At 34.4% G+C, this 17,194-nt stretch overlaps 1 protein-coding gene across 1 annotated transcript in view; it reads right to left on the bottom strand.

Moving 5' to 3' along the window:
* Gaba-b-r3 (gamma-aminobutyric acid type B receptor subunit 3) overlaps window positions 1–17,194 on the bottom strand; it is a 61,704-nt gene that overhangs the window by 9,269 nt on the left and 35,241 nt on the right. The window contains exons 6-11 of the mRNA XM_083086177.1: window positions 14,527–14,724; window positions 12,263–12,487; window positions 11,572–11,665; window positions 1,384–1,507; window positions 737–853; window positions 238–376 (exon numbers count right to left, since the gene is read on the bottom strand). Of these exons, the coding sequence (XP_082942303.1) occupies window positions 238–376; window positions 737–853; window positions 1,384–1,507; window positions 11,572–11,665; window positions 12,263–12,487; window positions 14,527–14,724 (897 nt within the window). The remainder of the gene's footprint in view (window positions 1–237; window positions 377–736; window positions 854–1,383; window positions 1,508–11,571; window positions 11,666–12,262; window positions 12,488–14,526; window positions 14,725–17,194) is intronic.

Below are 17,194 nucleotides of genomic sequence, written 5' to 3'. Positions count from 1 at the left end.
ATTCGCCAAATACATAATAATTTTTTCTTTTAATTTTCAGACCCGAACTCGTTTAAGAGAGAGAGAGAAATATATCTTCGATATAAAATTTCTTATGTATTAATTTGTAAATCGCTTTTATGTATATGCATGTATATATTAATAGAGATTATTAGCATATATTATGTAAATCAAACTAACACCCATATTATTGATCGCAACTTGAGGGACATTAATATTCCCCATAATGTTAATCACCTTGCACACCGTAGGATAATAACCATCGCTGTCGGGCAATGTGGCATCGTCCAGTCCCAAAAGTATAACAGCACCGTAGACCAGACCACAACCAACGGCGGCCATATTATTTAGCCTTGGGCTTGAAAGTTTTATGCTTCTGCCAATATCCAGGAATAATGAACTTGAATGATATATCGCGATGATTTACATATAAATTCATCGATATATAGCAAGCGTTATTCCCGTGAATAAGCTGTCTCTTCATTTGTTTTGATTCGTACAAAATATTGCCTCGATATATTCTTTTACGAGGTTTTCTATTAAAATAATTTATAAAAAAATTTTTTTAAAGTTTAATTAAATCAAATAAATATTCAGAGAATAGATTTGCATTTTTTGAGCAAATAGTTTAATGGATGTTACTTAAACGCTTGTGCTTTATATATGATATATTTTACCTTTATTACAAGACACACAGTGTGTTGTATGTGTTGCTCATATTGAACAATAAGCTTACTTGTGTTTACGAAAGTGAAGATTGAAGGCCAGGAAAACAAGAGTCAAAGTAACACCAACACTAGCGATGCAGGTAATGACGAGGAATGCAGCAGGTGCCACTGTCACCATTCGTAATCTGCATGCAATAATATACAGGATTACTCGGATAGCTCTCTGGATTTGATGAATTATCGACCGATGTTATCGAACGATGTATAAATTAATTTAACGCGTTGTTTCACGATGTTATAATTGCTATTACTATTATTGTACATAACTCGGTATAAGCTGTGATTACATCATCGAAATATTGCAAATGAACACGTGTCAAAACGGTTAAATATTTAATGGCGATGATTTTGCCACATGTCTATCAATTGCATAACATTGATTATTTCAATTAATTTTTTATTTGTGATAAAACTATTAATGCTTATTTATATTATTAAATATTAACTTTTGAATAATTAATGACTAATTATTGATTTGTGTAATAAGATTAGACGTAAGTGTTACGAGCCGTACTATTTCTATCACATGTTTGTTTTCAGTTACTTAAATTTGCTTATTTAGACATATAAATTTGAAAGAAATTAGGAGAATTTTAGGTTTATCTATTAACAATTGAGTGGTTCAATTGAGCCTGTTAATATTGATAATACGTACCGGAAGACTCTGCGAGCCGCTGGCACTTGCCCTCCGGGCCATCTTGTAGCCACACATCCTGGACAGTTCATTATCAGTTTCCCATCTTCGGGAGTGTAGATGGCTATTCTCCTAATAATGTGTCCTGTAATCGAAAAACTTTTCGATTAAGCATCCGAAGCGCGTAAAAGTGCTATTAAATTGCAGTTTTAGATCCAGTAAATAAGTTAAGTAAATCTTAAGTACATACAGTAATAATAACCATTATTTAAAATTATAATTACTGACGTAAACTTTTTAATTTAATATTTTTATTATACTTTGATTTAATACTTATTATTATTGCTTTCCTTTTACTCAGATTACACAGTTTCTGGAATGTGCAAATTACGATTATCTCAGAAATAGAAAGTTATAAAATTCTATAACGATGTAGTGAAATAGATTTTTCGTCAGAATAAAGACTACCGATTTTTACTTTAAACTAAATTTTTTATCCGCTTTGCTCTATTTAGATTTCTTCTTTCTTTCTCTTTGTGTGAATGCCTGACTAAAACTGCTCCGTTCGTGCGTCGGAAAATAAGTAGCGAAAAGAGATCGAGACGTCCAAAGGGACGTTTATTCAAGTTGAGAGTGTAATTTCCTCTCTTTTACCATTTCCGATTGTTTGCACATCTACTATCTCCTCCTTTTTATTGAAGGCAATTTTGAAACAGAAATTAATTACTCCACTAACTATCCAAAACTGATAAACTATAAATAAGAGGAACTTTGGTAGATAATTTATGAGTAAAAAAATAACGGCATCAAGCAATTGGCAATTATGTTTGATTAAATTTTTAAGTATCATCCAATATTAATTCCAGCAAAATAGACATCTTTTGTCAAATTCTGATGATTATCTTCTTATTGGAGAAGGAATTATATTGCATATCGAAAGAGCAACGTTAATCAAATCGAAGCTTTAATTGCTTCTATCTCATCGTTCAATATCTTTAGAAAATCCATTACTCGCCTCTTTTTCTCTCGTACTCATCTGGCGATTTATCGGCCAAAGTCGATAAGCTTGGATATTCGCAAGGCAAAAGGTAGATTGGAGCCGTGAGAACCTTGTCAGCATTGCTATCATCGCACCTGAGGTCGAAATTTCAATGAAAAATCTATTCAAATAACGGATTAAACGCTATTCGATTAATCTGATCGATTTTGAAAGTAATCAGTAGTTATAGCAAAGCGTAGCACACGAAAAAAATTATGGCAAATACATTATGAGAAAATATATACTTGATTTTAAATTAATTTTAATTATTTCCTTATAATAGTTGTACAAAATTTTTATTTATTTTTCATTTATCATTTCATGTGTTATATTATTTTATAATTTTATTTATAATAAATATGTAAGTAAATGTATCGTCCTTTTTATAGTGATGCAACGCTAGTCAAATATAATAATATTGAATCTAATAGTATCATATGATAGAGAATTGATAACCTGTTACAATTTGATGATAGAGATGATATATCGCTCAATTCGTACTTTACTCATAACATTATACATATTGATTCAGTGACGATGCGATATCCAAATTGCCTTGAATCGATAAGCTAGCATATTTCCAAGAAATAATGTTAATTTGACTGTAGATTACAAGTGAATAGAAAACTAAGTTTAAAACTACGTTTCTTGGAGTTTTCAATCGTGGAGATGCCGAAATATCTCTAATGAATCTTTAAGCAGATTTTTCTTTTATGTTTTCTCGATTCTGGAATAAACGATAGCGATTCTGGAATCTGTATCAAGTTCTAGAAATATAATCGATAATTGATTTTTTTTCAGTAATGCACATATATATTTCAATATATAATTAGTACGTAATATCTATTGTCAATACATTATTTATAAAAATGTTTCACACTGTTGAATATTAAATATTTTATACATGCATGTAGGTAATACTGAGATTATAAAATTTAAATGTAATAAAGCGAGAAAGAAATGTTCAAGGGTAAGTAAAATTATATATTTAAACTTTACTTTATATAAAAATAGATAACTTCTGTATAAAGTTGAAAAATTCACTTCAATAAATAAAACTTCTAGATCTTATCAATTAAAGAACGCGGTCTACTCAGAGTATCAACCTGTTATGATGTTAGATTTAAAGTTTCAGTAGCTACTTATCATGTAACAAACGCGCGAACCGAGTGCTTTTGCCAATTTGTTGTTATTCTCATTACGTAGAGTTTTAGAATCAGTCTAAAGCGCTCTCTGTACGTTCGTCGACAATTTTCTTTTATATTTCCAAGAGCAGTTAGCTATTTCACGTCAACTTTAATTCTAAGAGCAACAAAGAATAGTCATGTCGTCGGATTTATTATTCCTGCTAGAAACGACAAGCAAGCGAATGCTTGCAATTTATGCTATCTATATTGCCTTTTGTTTCTCCCCGTGCTGCGTTTATGCGAGTTTCTTTTTACTCGGAGCTCGAGCAGCGTTTAAGCCATTTTATACAAGCTATATTTTACAAAGTCAAATTCATAATACAATTTTACTTAGAATTTTATCTGCGCGTTTAACGCAAAAAATATATCTTTAAAATCAAATTCTACGCATTATATGTAAAATTTTCCTGGAGGTCCTCTCGTGCACTTTACATCGCGCAAAGCAAGCTTTGTAGTATCCTGCATTCAATAATCTGTCTGCCTTTCATTGCATAAGCTCGCACATTGATCTCGCGAACTCTGATATGCGACGCGATGGCGATTACCATTTGGTAGCGAGGGAAAAGAATTAGCGCGCGTCATTACGTATCCGTATAATAAATTGTCGGCTAAAACACGTTATAAACCGTGATATCCGTTCTAGTCATTTGAACATAAGCGGCGGATAAAAGGATTTACGTCGTTCGCGGTTTTATAGGTGGTTTTATTTTACTTTTTTTTTCTCTATCCATCATGCATACATTTCAACATCGAGAGGCAATTTCTCCAGCGAGGAACCAACGTAATATTTCGTGATAAACCCGCGACAACATGGTACGTGGTGACTGCTCTTGCGAGTTTAATCTCGCGTGCAAATTGAGCGCGACGAATTTTAGAATGCACTTTGAATTTCTCTGCAGCGGAACTAACAGGTAGATAGTATGATCTCGTGCATTAGAATTATACGTATTACACATACATATTGAAATAATAAAAAATACATCCTCCTTTTGAGTAACTTTCCGATATACTACGATATAATGAAGTAAAGAAGCGAAATGGATCGCCGCAAACGGTGGTCGATGGTGATTAATGGGAAAGCAGCGGAAGTAACAAAATGAAATAATATTGTACGATAAATGTTGGTGACGTAAACACGATTGCCTGGATATTGTTCGAGAAATTCGAAATAAGTGACAAGTCCATTTGGTCGACTCTATTTGGTAGATATGTAATCAGACGACCATACAATCATCTGATTGCCATAAATAAAACAGAATTCAATCGCTGCAATTTCTCGCTCGCACTCGTTTTTTATATCCGATTTTCGATACAACATAATACACAACTTGGTCTATCATTTTTCTCTCCTTTTCAGAGATACCAAGTCAAATCGATATCCGTGACGACCCATCGTATAAGGAATCTTCTATATCGCATCACTAGTTCAATGTTCTTCGCAACCCTCGTTGACCTATATGAACAACCATCATCCAGTCAGTTCAATCCATCGCCCTCGCTAGATTTCTTTCATCCATCATTAAACGATCAAATAAGGATACATGAGAGGTACGTGATTTCAACCAATCCACACCATTTAATATGTTGTACGAAAGGCAGATCGATTATATTTCGATTTTTTCTATATCTCTTTCGAGTATCCAATATTGACAATGCGAGGCTTGGGCTATTTGCTGTGAAATTTGATAGATTGCAGTAGGAGTTTGACAGCTGGAAACAAACGCGCGGTGTGAAAAAAAAATAAACGAAAGACAGGTCACAGGTGGTAAATGCGCAGTCGATACTATTTAATTTGTCCAAATAGCAGAGCCCTTTGTGCGACCCCTTTTTGTAGTCGTTATTGACGCCGGAAATTCGTGCCAGTTTGTTGACTTTATCTAAAATCGATGCCACGGACGCGGTATCTAAAAAAGAAGTCGCATCTTCGGGATGCTCTGAGCAGGGTTAACGAGCTAAGCGACGAGCATATGATATACCGTAGACGGCGGTTATTAGAATAGCGTAAAAATGGCGAGAGGTCAGATCAAGCTTTACCCGAAAGAGAGGCGACAGAAAATATGTCACTCGTTTTTGACGAAAGTAAATACCATAAGTTAACTCTCTTTGATAAATTGCATAAAAATTTTCCTTATGGAGGAGAACATTTTCTCTGCCGCACAATTATTTTTGTTCCAATTGAAACATGATTAATGAATTTCCACGCGATATATGAAGTGGAAAATAATTTTCGATGAATTTCGAGTTTTTTTCATTGTAAGAAGATTATACATGAGCTCACTGAAAATACACTGTGGGATTATGAGCAGTGGAAATAAAATATTTGATGTCTCTAGAAATACACGGATCTTGCTGCCGAACAAAGAGAGAGAGAGAGAGAAAAGTAATGTTAAACCTTGCGGTAACATACTAAGAGGGTCTCAAGTTTAAACAAAGCGCTTTGGATTATCTGCGTCTCAATTTCTCTTTGTTAAGCTGACTAGTGGCAAGAGAAGGCAGATGCTAATATTTGTTGAAAACTTTACACAATCTCTTTTAAAAGTTCATAACGGGTTCTGATAACGAGTTTTTGATAACATTTTTCTAATAATAAGAAACGACTTATTTCGTTTATACTATTTATAACGCGTCATAGATCAATAAAATCTTTATTTTTATCTAAAAATACATTCGTTACGTCAAAATATATTAAGGGATAATATTTGATAGATGGATGATTCTTACGATCTTTAGCTTCGAAAAAAAATATTCGTATCTCACATATACGCCATAACAAAAGACGAAAATACTAAGCAGAGGAGATATTTGTCTTCTTTTTCTGTATATTGAAGCTTTTAAGAGATTGTTTAGGCCGTATCATTTTTAGTCATACAACGGATGACGGATACAGAAGAATAATGAATCGCGGCCTTGGTAGCGAAAGCACGATCGAGGATGGCGCGAAAGTAAGGCAGTACTACTGACACGGTCTGACACTGTCGGATATATCTCCTTGTTATCGGTTACGCGTTATGCACTCCACGAGGGAGGCTTGATTTCGCGGAGAATTCTAACGCCGGAATCGTAAGCATACCGCAGATCGGTGCTTCTGCGGACCACTCGAATTATGCATCGGCATTGTTTGCACCAGCGAGAGAGAACTCTTGACCCTTGAAATTGTTTGCCATTGGGGCGGCACCGTGGATCTCGAATCTCGCCAGCGAACGTAGACAGATCTCGAATCTCGCGGCGGATGGATCGCGTTCCCATGCATTCGCGCAAGGCGCCCGGATTCTTTGACGTGGCGCGTATCGATTATCACGGCTTGCTTTACGCGAAAAATCCGACGACTCTGATCTCCAACATCCGATCCGTGAATTCCATGCACGTAAAGCTTTCGTTTCACCGCGTCCGTCCGTCCCGCAAATCTTGTTTTCCGCGCGCAGGATTTTCGAGCACGCTCCGGTTCTATATTTCAGATCTCTGGTCCGAATTTAATGGTTATTCAAATTTCTCTCGACCCACGCGCACGCGGAAACGCATGGTTGCTCTGTGACATACGATGTTGCACTTAGCCCTTGCAGTTTAATGTTGCAATTTTCGGCTTTAGGAAGGATTATGCGAATACACATAATGTAAAATAAATTTTCCAACTTTTTTGGTAACTCGAACGAGAAATGTCATTGTATCCAAATAATTAATTCGAATCGGAATGAATCGTAATTTCATCAGCGCGGTTTCTTGTATAGAATAAATTTTGGAATTTCAGCGAGGATGACATGTGAACATTTTCCGTGGCAACAATGCGAAAGCAATTACAGTATTTCTTGGTTTTGCGTCGTATTTTGCATTATTATCACGATGCACGAGAGGTATTTGACACAGGCGTAATTACTAACATGTAATTACGCATGCAGTCTTCAAACAATGCAAATTAAAAAAGTTTAATTTTAAACGTCAAATTGTTTAGCATTAGAGTATATCGGTAATAATATTAGCATGACTTACATAAAATTAAAATTTTTTATCTTGGCTATATAAAATTCTTATTATTACCTATTGATTATAATTCGAGACATGCGTTTCTATTAAGACCAAATTTAACTTTGCGATATTCATGACAGAAAAAATATTAGTAATATTATCTAACAATAAGTAATATTGTTGAATATTCGACTTATGTTAATCTTATCTTTGTTTTTTTATGTACGTCTCCTTCTGCCGATTTCGACAAGAATCCGTTTTCACTAATAATGCCTAATTGACCCTTTGCCGATGTATAAAATACTATCGATAAAACGTCGAGCATTATTAGACGTGTTACTGCGAGATTTACGATGACGATCGCGTCTTATGGCTTGTATCTCAGACGGACTCAGACGACTCTGCCGTTGTCTGGCAGAAACATATAAACCGCGACATCGACCGAGCTGATGTTTGCTCTGTCCCATGTTCTAACGGAAACTCGTGCAAAACCCTTTACGAGCGTTAAACTTTGGCGCCGACAAGGGATTTAGGCGGTTCTTTATTTCCAGGATCTGTTAACTTTCTCTCTGTCTTCTTCTCTCGTTCTGAATCGCCGTAAAGTGAATCTTTCTCGGAGAATTCCACTTGTGGAAAAATGAAATCGTCGATTCGTGCGTCGAAACGCAAGTGCTATAACGCGACGCTGCAAAAAACTAATTGAATATGCAATTGGTCATTTTTATTTTCGCTCCGTTATCAGAACGCCACGAATTGCGATTTGATGTGTGCGAATTTAATTTATTTCATCTAGTTAAAGGTATACCGCTAATGTATATTTTTTATATATTTTTCTATAGTTTTCATTATATTCTTTCATTTTTTCATCATTAGCAGTATTAATATTAACTTTCTTTTTTATAAAGTTGTCAAACAAAGATCAGCAAAAACGAATTTTAATCGCAAAATATTCTGTTTACACATATATTCAATCAGTTTTCAAATTTCTTATCACGTAGCTCACATTTTTTTATTTATATGAATTGTATGAAGCATTTTTATTTCAACAAATTTATTGTGCATTTTTAGGAAAATATTTTTGTAACATACATACAAAATGAAATGAGAAAACTAAAGAAAGTTAACATGCAGCTATTGTCATATAAAACAAACAAGTCGGCAAAAGGCTGTAAATATTTCGTGGTTAAATATTAGTCAATTTATTTCAGGAAATAAATTGTGTAAAAAACTTTTTCATGCGATTTCTCAGTCCGTTGTATTTGTAAAAGAGAGAAAAATGTATTTTTTTCAACGCTGAAATATCACGAGTAAATGGTTGAATATGTTAAAAGATTTGATGTGCCACATATTGGAAATCTATAGATAAAGTAGAGGTCTAGTGGTCTAGTTTAACGTGATTGTGATTGATTGCAATTAAATATTGAGGCTAAGGCAGATGAGTCGATTTTCACGATATAATGTGTGTGTGTATAAAATATATTCGATTATTATCCAGCGAATGTACCTAGAATCGAGGTAATCTAAAATCATAATAATTACTTCTTAAAGAGATATATAATTTTAGATTTATTATATTGATATGAAATTCATAAATTTTTTATCCTGACAAAAGGAAGTAAATTCTGACAGAGGGAAAGATAATAATTAAACTTTTGTAGAATGTTTGTTTGGTTTCAATCTTCTTACAACAATTGAAAATTAAATATTGTCTACCTAGATAATGCATGTTTAATGGATCTGTATTTGATTTAACTCGAAATTACACAATGCCAGTAATCGATACATATCGATTTCCTGTTAAGCCAATCTGCAGGAGACATTCGGTTTCGCATCATGACATTGCACTTGTAAATAGCATCAGGAAACAGGAAACAATAGGCCTCATGCGTAGAATGGGATTTGGTAAATAATTATTACTTTGATTTAATTGAAATGCTAAATGCTAATATAATGCGACTATTTAATGTTAATTTCTTTGATCGTTAAATGTAAGAGCTAAAATAAGAATTTAATAGTACACATCGCAAGAGATATCTGATTGCAATTTTGAGTACAAGAGGCACTCAGTTTTATAATTCAATGCCAGTTTCGCGAACGAAGTTAGTAGTTGCACAGTTGAGCTACGTCAAGTTAGCAGTTTACGAAGTCTATGCGATTTCTCGTAGAAGCTTCTCCTGGACGAATGGGAATGTCGCAAGAAGTTTTCACGCCTATTTATTAGCGGTATAACGAAACGAGTTTTCATCCATTAACAGTAAAATTAGCAATAAATGGATCATTGATGGATCATGCAAATTTGACACAATATTCTATATATGGATTAATGATCTAATATATACGAAGCTGTGTCATTTTAGAATGAAAGGATTGAATCAATAATATCTTAAATACAAGCGAATATAATGCATCAAGTCACATGGAAAATTGACAAAAGACCTTAAAAAATAACTTATCTCTGGCGAATATAAATGGAAACGTGAACCTGTAACCACGATATATATCTGCATTCAGTTCTCTTTGTGGCTTTTCTAAGGCAAATGCGGGTAATTCTATTTGTGCATAAGGCGCATTCGAAATGCCAATATTTTTTTGAAATATGTATAAAGAGAGAAAGATTTGCATATGCAATTAAATAATATTACGACAATGTTAACAAACTAAATTTCTAGTTCAGGATGCGGTTACGTTTACGAAGAGAAGAAATGACAGGGAAAAAATAATCACATAGTGTAATGTATAGCGCATAGCGCGACTTTCTCCCCTAACGTTTTCCTGAATTAATTAACGTTATATCCGAGTACTACATGACAGTGTTATCGTAGCGTTAACGATAAAAAAATAACTAATTTTTAATTTAAAGAGGCATAGTGTTACAGTGCACAAGTTTTTAAACACAAACACGCCATTTGTGCGCACGAACATCTGTTGATAATAAAGCGACGCTACTATAATTAGAAGCATGGCAAATTTCTATATTTTTTATGACATCGTTACACGTACATATTATTTTTATCTCTTTTGTAGTTTTTACAATTATTTATACACCTATATATCAATTTTCATATTAATTAAAAATATTTATTACACTCTGCAACGATTTATAAATGTAATTTTCTTTTTATTATTTATAGCAAAATTGATTCATAATTGATTAATTTTTAACAAAAATTGCTTAATATACTTACTATTAAAACAAAACATAATTATTATCAAAGTTCATTTAAATCAAAGGTCATTTAAATGCATGAGGTACTCGGAGAGATAATATCGCTTGCGAAAATATTAGAATAGGGCAATTTGCGAAATATCGATGATGGAATTGATCTTTCGAGCTTTTCATATTAAAACAATCATACGAGAATAATATTGTTTCGAGATCCATATAAGTGAACATACGAAGCGATTCCTGAAAGGAAAATTGCATTTTCTATTGAAAATATATAACTTGTTATATCGTAAATTTCTGGTTATGATAAATCGAAGTTTTAAAATAATGCGGAAATGTGCTCATAAACAAAAAGCATTAGCGGGATGCTAGACGTGTGTCTCGTAATAGAAAACTCATAAATTGGATTATGTGCGCGTCCACGCGCCAATTGTCCCCAATGAGAGAAGGATACGCGATACACCGCATCGTTAGAGCCAAAGCTATTGTCTGTGCTTTCAACCCAGTTGTATCGTTTCATCGTGTTGCCTAGCGTAAGCTCTTGCTCATTGTACGCTTAACGGCGTTATTGACATTGGTGTCGAATGGGTGAAGCGTGAAGTCCGGAGAGCATCCGGCGAAATGTGTCAGTGACTCGTCAGTGAAGTTTCGATTTGTGTCAATAAATGGCGTTTATCGTGCCAAATCTCCTGCTAAACCAATATAATAATCCCCTGATCCTTCAGTTCGCGTAAATTGATTCATTAAATTTAATAATTCTATCTCATTAACAGAAAAAAAAAAACAGATTATATTCAGAAAAATATATAGAAAATTTTACAACGCATCTTTTATTTAAATATCTTTATTACACTTACTATTTGATAAAACGCCGTGATGCCCTTCATTACACTGCATTTGATAAAACGCCGTGATGCCCACGCGATCTGCATCGTCGAAGGAAACCGGTCCCTGCAAACACGACGAGAACAGAATGTGAAAAATGTATGACCAAATTTGTTGTAAAATAATGACGGAATGTTGGAATCGTGTCATATAAAATATGAAAAATAATTAGAGTTTCGTTAGCGCAACGTAAATCCAGTTATGCGCTTTTATTTTTATATATCACATCAGCTAAATTAATGATATCGTTATATCAGTTTTGTGCAAATTATGAAAATTTTCCTATACAAATTTGTCTTTTTAAGAAAAGTTAGTAGATAGATATATAATATCTTATCTCATATAACCTTTTCTATAACCTCGCGAGATTTTAAATGTATCTCATTAAAGTTAATTCATCAAAAAAGTTTTTCATCTTCAATTATTTAAAGTAAACTTTAGAAGGAAAAGAATCTCATTCGACATTTTTGTTAAAAAAAGAATCGACTTCAAGTTAGTCAAGAAGAAGCTATAGATGAAACGATATTAGTTACGGAACGTGTTTCGTATATACGGATTTGTGTGGGGCAATTTTGTACTCTTCCGTGACGTTTCTCAAGTTTTGCGGACGTAATAAACGACCACTCTCGGTGCTTTATTTATCCTTCACCTGTCCCGACTCACCGAAACTCCGATAAAGTGCAGCAGTTTCAGCTGCTCCAGTAGACGATAAGTGAGGTCCTTTCTTGTATGCGTGTACCGCGCCATGCTCTCGTTCTGTCGATTTAGAAGGACCTCAGTTTTGGCGAGGGCGAGGGCCATGGCCCACACGGCGTCGTATGTTTGTCCCGCGAATTTCGAGTCCTTGACGCCTCTGTTAACGAGCTCTGAAGTAAATTTCGCACTGGTCTGAAAAATAAATGAGAATGGCACATGAAGCGTGTCGGACAGTTCGCGAAACATTCGCAAACTCTGTCGTATAATTAAAAAAATTGAAGCATGTAGAGAGACAGAGAGAGAGGGAAAGGGAGAAAAGGAGAGACAGTTTGAATCGACGAACGAGCGGACGTTAATTTAATTTGTCGTTTGCATCAACGAAACCCACGTACTTTCATTTGAAAAAGAAAAATACGGCATGAGTGTAAAAAAGAATTTACTTGTCATTAATTTAACATTGATCAAAATTTACATCAAAACCTACAGAATATTGACATGAAGAAATGATTGTAATTTTTAATAATATTATCTTTATTGCGGGCGCGATAAAGCGCGCCATAAATAGGATAAGCGAGGATGTCGCAACCCGACTATTCATCGGAATAAATTTGCATAATAAGTACAAGGATGACAAACTTTGATTTTTTTAAATTTGCCGCACCAAATCTAATTAAGTGGCTACAGATCGCGGTTTATTATAGATTAACATATAAGTATCCTTGAACCTTTCTAATGCGTTGCATTAAGCTCGCTAGAAGAAAGCGAAATAATAAAAATATCATTTCTCTAATAATTACTGCAGCGTCGCATAATATACACTTGCATTTATAATTTTATGCTCTGAATCAGAACTTTGACAATTGCACTAAAAGGAAATATAATGTGATATCGAGTCTCTTTTCCTTTGTGTGTGTGTATTCCCAGCATACTTGAAATACTCTTCCACTGGCTTAACTTTTAGAACGCGTATCTGCTCTGCAATAGGCTAAAAAGTATGCGATTACTTTCAAGAGAATGTTAAACTTGCCATCTTCGACATTACTGTTTAATATGATTAAATGTTACACGTGTGTTATATAAAATACACGCTGTATAATTTCTAAAATAATCATATTTGCAGAGAACTTTCAATTTAATATTTCGTACGAATTTAGCATTGACAAATTTTTTTATTCTATTAGTAGAAATTTTTAATTTTAGCATTCAGGACTATAAAAAAATATTCTCTCTCTCTATCAGGCTTATTAATAGCGTCATTAAAGTTTCCGCATTTCAAACGTAATTATTTTTGTCACCCAGTGGAACGAGAAATTACACAGATATACGCGGCAGAAATTATTCATGATGATATCGCAAGAGGAAACCATGTCCCACGGCATCCTTGGGACAGAACTATATTGGAAAAGTGTTCGTGGGAGAAATGTCAATCGGATGTGAAAAGTGTGATGCACACGATCCACGTACGACGGTTTCGCGAAAGGTTTATTTTCGTCTATTTTCACGATTTGCTATTTTCAAGAATATTCGAAAACGTAGACTTAGTTGGCACGATAATATCAATTATGATGGTTCGTCGTCATTAGACTCAACGCTAGAAAGTCTAACGTGTAGAAAGACGTTACTCACTCGTTACAATTTCGTCGGTCTCTACGTGTCTCTTTTTACTTTGATGTTTACGGCACAAGTTTTTTAATGGAACAGAATGGAAAGGTGAGTTCGTTGCAAGAAGCCTCCAGCTTTCTTCGCTTGCATACTCTAATTTCCGCTCGCGGGACTTCATTTATTGCGCGCTACCAGCAGCAGCAGCAGCAGCAGCAGCAGCAGCAGCAGCAGCAGTAGCGAGGGATTATTATTGTTACAGCTTCGTGTTTAAGCTTCCGCATTTTCGTTTTCGTTTTAGACGTAGAATTCCGCAATTGTCACCATTATCGTTAACAGTAATGGCCGGAACGACGGTATATATTCTTTATTAAATGTGTTTACATAAAAACATTCGATAAAATTCTTCGAGTGCAATTTTTGCTAATGGAAAAACCGACTTTAGATTGATCAAAGAATACAGTAAATGAAAGTGGAGAGAAACTTGGGGAATTTTATACATGTTGTTCAGAAAAATTAGTTTACGCTTATGATATATTAATTCAATATTATCTTTTTTATTAGCCCCCTATTAATAAGCCCCGCTAATACCTTTAGGAATTTACACGATAAATCTCATAGAAATGACGTACCAATCCTGAGTCGCTGGTCTCGTTTCCCACGACCGTGGCATGGCTCTTGACGATGATTAAACCATCCAAAGTCTGCAACAGCTGAGAGTACGAACATTCTCCGATATTAGCATGCCACCAATCATTCGTCAACGAGTCGACGGTATCACCTGACAATATCCAAGCATAATCACCGCCGTGCATCCCGAGCTTCCAGGCCTGGAAAAAACAAAGTTTATGGTAAGAAGAGTTCAAGGTAAGAGATTTTATACACATATTTCGCAAAATTGATTCTAAACGAGTTTGCTGTTTAACGCTATGCGCGAGACACACTGGCAAAACTCCCACCAACAAAATTAAATATGGGGTTATAAAAGGATATTGCTTCGGTTCATCGCGTTTGCGAACAATAGACGCAAAAGCATAATGCCGTATTATCGCGATCGATTCCGCACGATTGCATGTTCCGTCAAGGTAGCCGAGGACGATCGCAAATGCATCGTTTCTCTTATCGATCAATTTTACATTATCGATTTATTGAGGAGCGCGAAGGGGATTATATGACGCATTTGTGCGTCCGATCAGTTTTTATAATATCATTTGGTGAAGTCTTTTCCGGAAAGGAATCGCAGTGTCGGTCACGGGAAATATTTATGACGATCGCGTAACGAAGTTGGATGTGCCGTATAATGAGAAATAACGCTGAGAAAAAGGTTGCTCGCGGATCCTTCGCGGGAGAATGTCCTTGTAAAATATATTCCGTCTCATGTGTCTCCCTCTCGTCTTCTTGCTGCCTTTACCTCTCAGCACTCTTTCCGTCTTCTGCTCTAGAATTCTCTTTTTATTTTTTCAGTTTCATAGCTCTGCCGGGTACTTTGAACATTGTAATATCTGCCTAAGGCATTTTACATCTTTTCGCTTTACCGATCAAGTTAGCGGATAAAGTACGTTGTCGTTATGAAATTGTACTTTGAAAGCATCTCACCTGCTTCCTTCTCTCAATGATTATATCTGTATTCGTCTTGAGATGTAATTAATTTTCTCTAGAAGACGCGATTATACTCATTTATGAAAGCGATATACTATATAAAGAGGAAAATAATTATACATTATGTAATATGTGTCTGTGATACATCGTTTAAAAAAAATTAAACACACAAGAGTAAATAATTATACTTGGCGTAGCGAATAACAGTTGAAATATTTTTTAACGTATTGTAAAATAATAACTCCAAGAATTTTTATTAAGAGAAAACTTTAGGTAATTTTCCTATTTTATTTTAACACAAGATTTTTAATACAATATTATATATATATTTATTTGATAACTATTAAAAGTTATTATATAAAAAGTTATTATGTAAAATTTAAATATAAGGCAAATCTCATAGGAGAATAATTAAAATACTTGGTTCTTGCTTTTTTATTTCTATAAAGAATAAATTTCTATAAAGAATAAATTTCTATAAATTTTGATAACACACATACTTGTGGAACCATTTTCATCATATAAAAATTCACGTTTTTTAAAAGTGATGTATTTTATCACAGGTGAGTGATAAACACAACTTAATATGAATGAAGAAAAGGAATATCAATTCTTAAAGAATCTAAAAGAAAACGTCGGAAGTATCGAGCATGTGCATTCTCGTAAATCAAGTTGCTACGTTTCTTTACAAGCCAGTGCACTAAAAGTGGTAATAAAAAGTTGTTGCTTCAGCGCAAAAGGCCGCGGTAGTGCAGTTAATGGCTAGGATTATTTGTGGTCCAGCCCTAGACTAGGGAAGAAGTGGATAGTTGCGTGCTTTTGCTTTACTTAAAGTACGGTTATTCGATAACGTCCGTATATCATATAACGTGATCTCTCTGCAGCAATGGAAGAAAGAGAATTGAGCGTTAAAAAATATTGAACAACGGATATTTCACTATCTTGTACAATTATTATTACAGCCAAGATTTCCTCCCCCTGTCAATTTCTAGTAATTGAATGAAGCTGTTGTTTCGCTCTTGATTTAATCGTATCAATTATACAATTACGACAGTAAGTGATACAAACGCACGCAATGGCACGTGCAGCGATATATTCTTCCTCGAAATGATCAATTCTTCCATGTGTGCAATGTTGCGGTGTTAGTGTCTGAATTACTATTCGTTGAATTATTATATTCGTTATCTTTTTTCCGAGGCAACTTATCACTCAATACAGAATAATAGATTCGCAACGAACCGTACGATTCAACGTGCGCCGCTTCAGCTTATTCCCGTTCTTCAATTGCTCGATTAGTGGAGATTTGTCCATTTCGCTGGAAAATCGTTCCTTCGTTACGTATGCGTCATCGACAAATATCGACGCAAAGCGTAAAAATAAAAAAAACGGGATTGAAACCGCGCAGGTGGGAAATTACATATTGTTTCAAGAAAAATCCTCGCGGAAAAAAATTCTATCAAAAACACATGTATTCGATATTAGTCGTTAACAATTGCTTCATATGTTATATAATCTTGCTATAAATTAAGGTAAACAAATTTTTTACCGATTTCTTTCTCAATCGGTTATTGTATTATAAATAAAATATTGCATCACACACACATGAATCGATTGTAAAAGTAGTCTTTTATGCAAATATTACGATTCATGCAGCTGTTGCAAAATCTGTACAATAGATACGGTTATTGTTATGGCTTAAAC

Source organism: Camponotus vicinus, unplaced genomic scaffold (genome assembly GCF_025532165.1).
Source record: "Camponotus vicinus isolate PSW18456_S1 unplaced genomic scaffold, iyCamVici1.0 SCAF_13, whole genome shotgun sequence".
Classification (NCBI taxonomy): Eukaryota; Metazoa; Arthropoda; class Insecta; order Hymenoptera; family Formicidae; genus Camponotus; species Camponotus vicinus.
The sequence above is the reverse complement of the archived record's forward strand: the minus strand, read 5'-3'. Positions and strand labels throughout refer to the sequence as shown.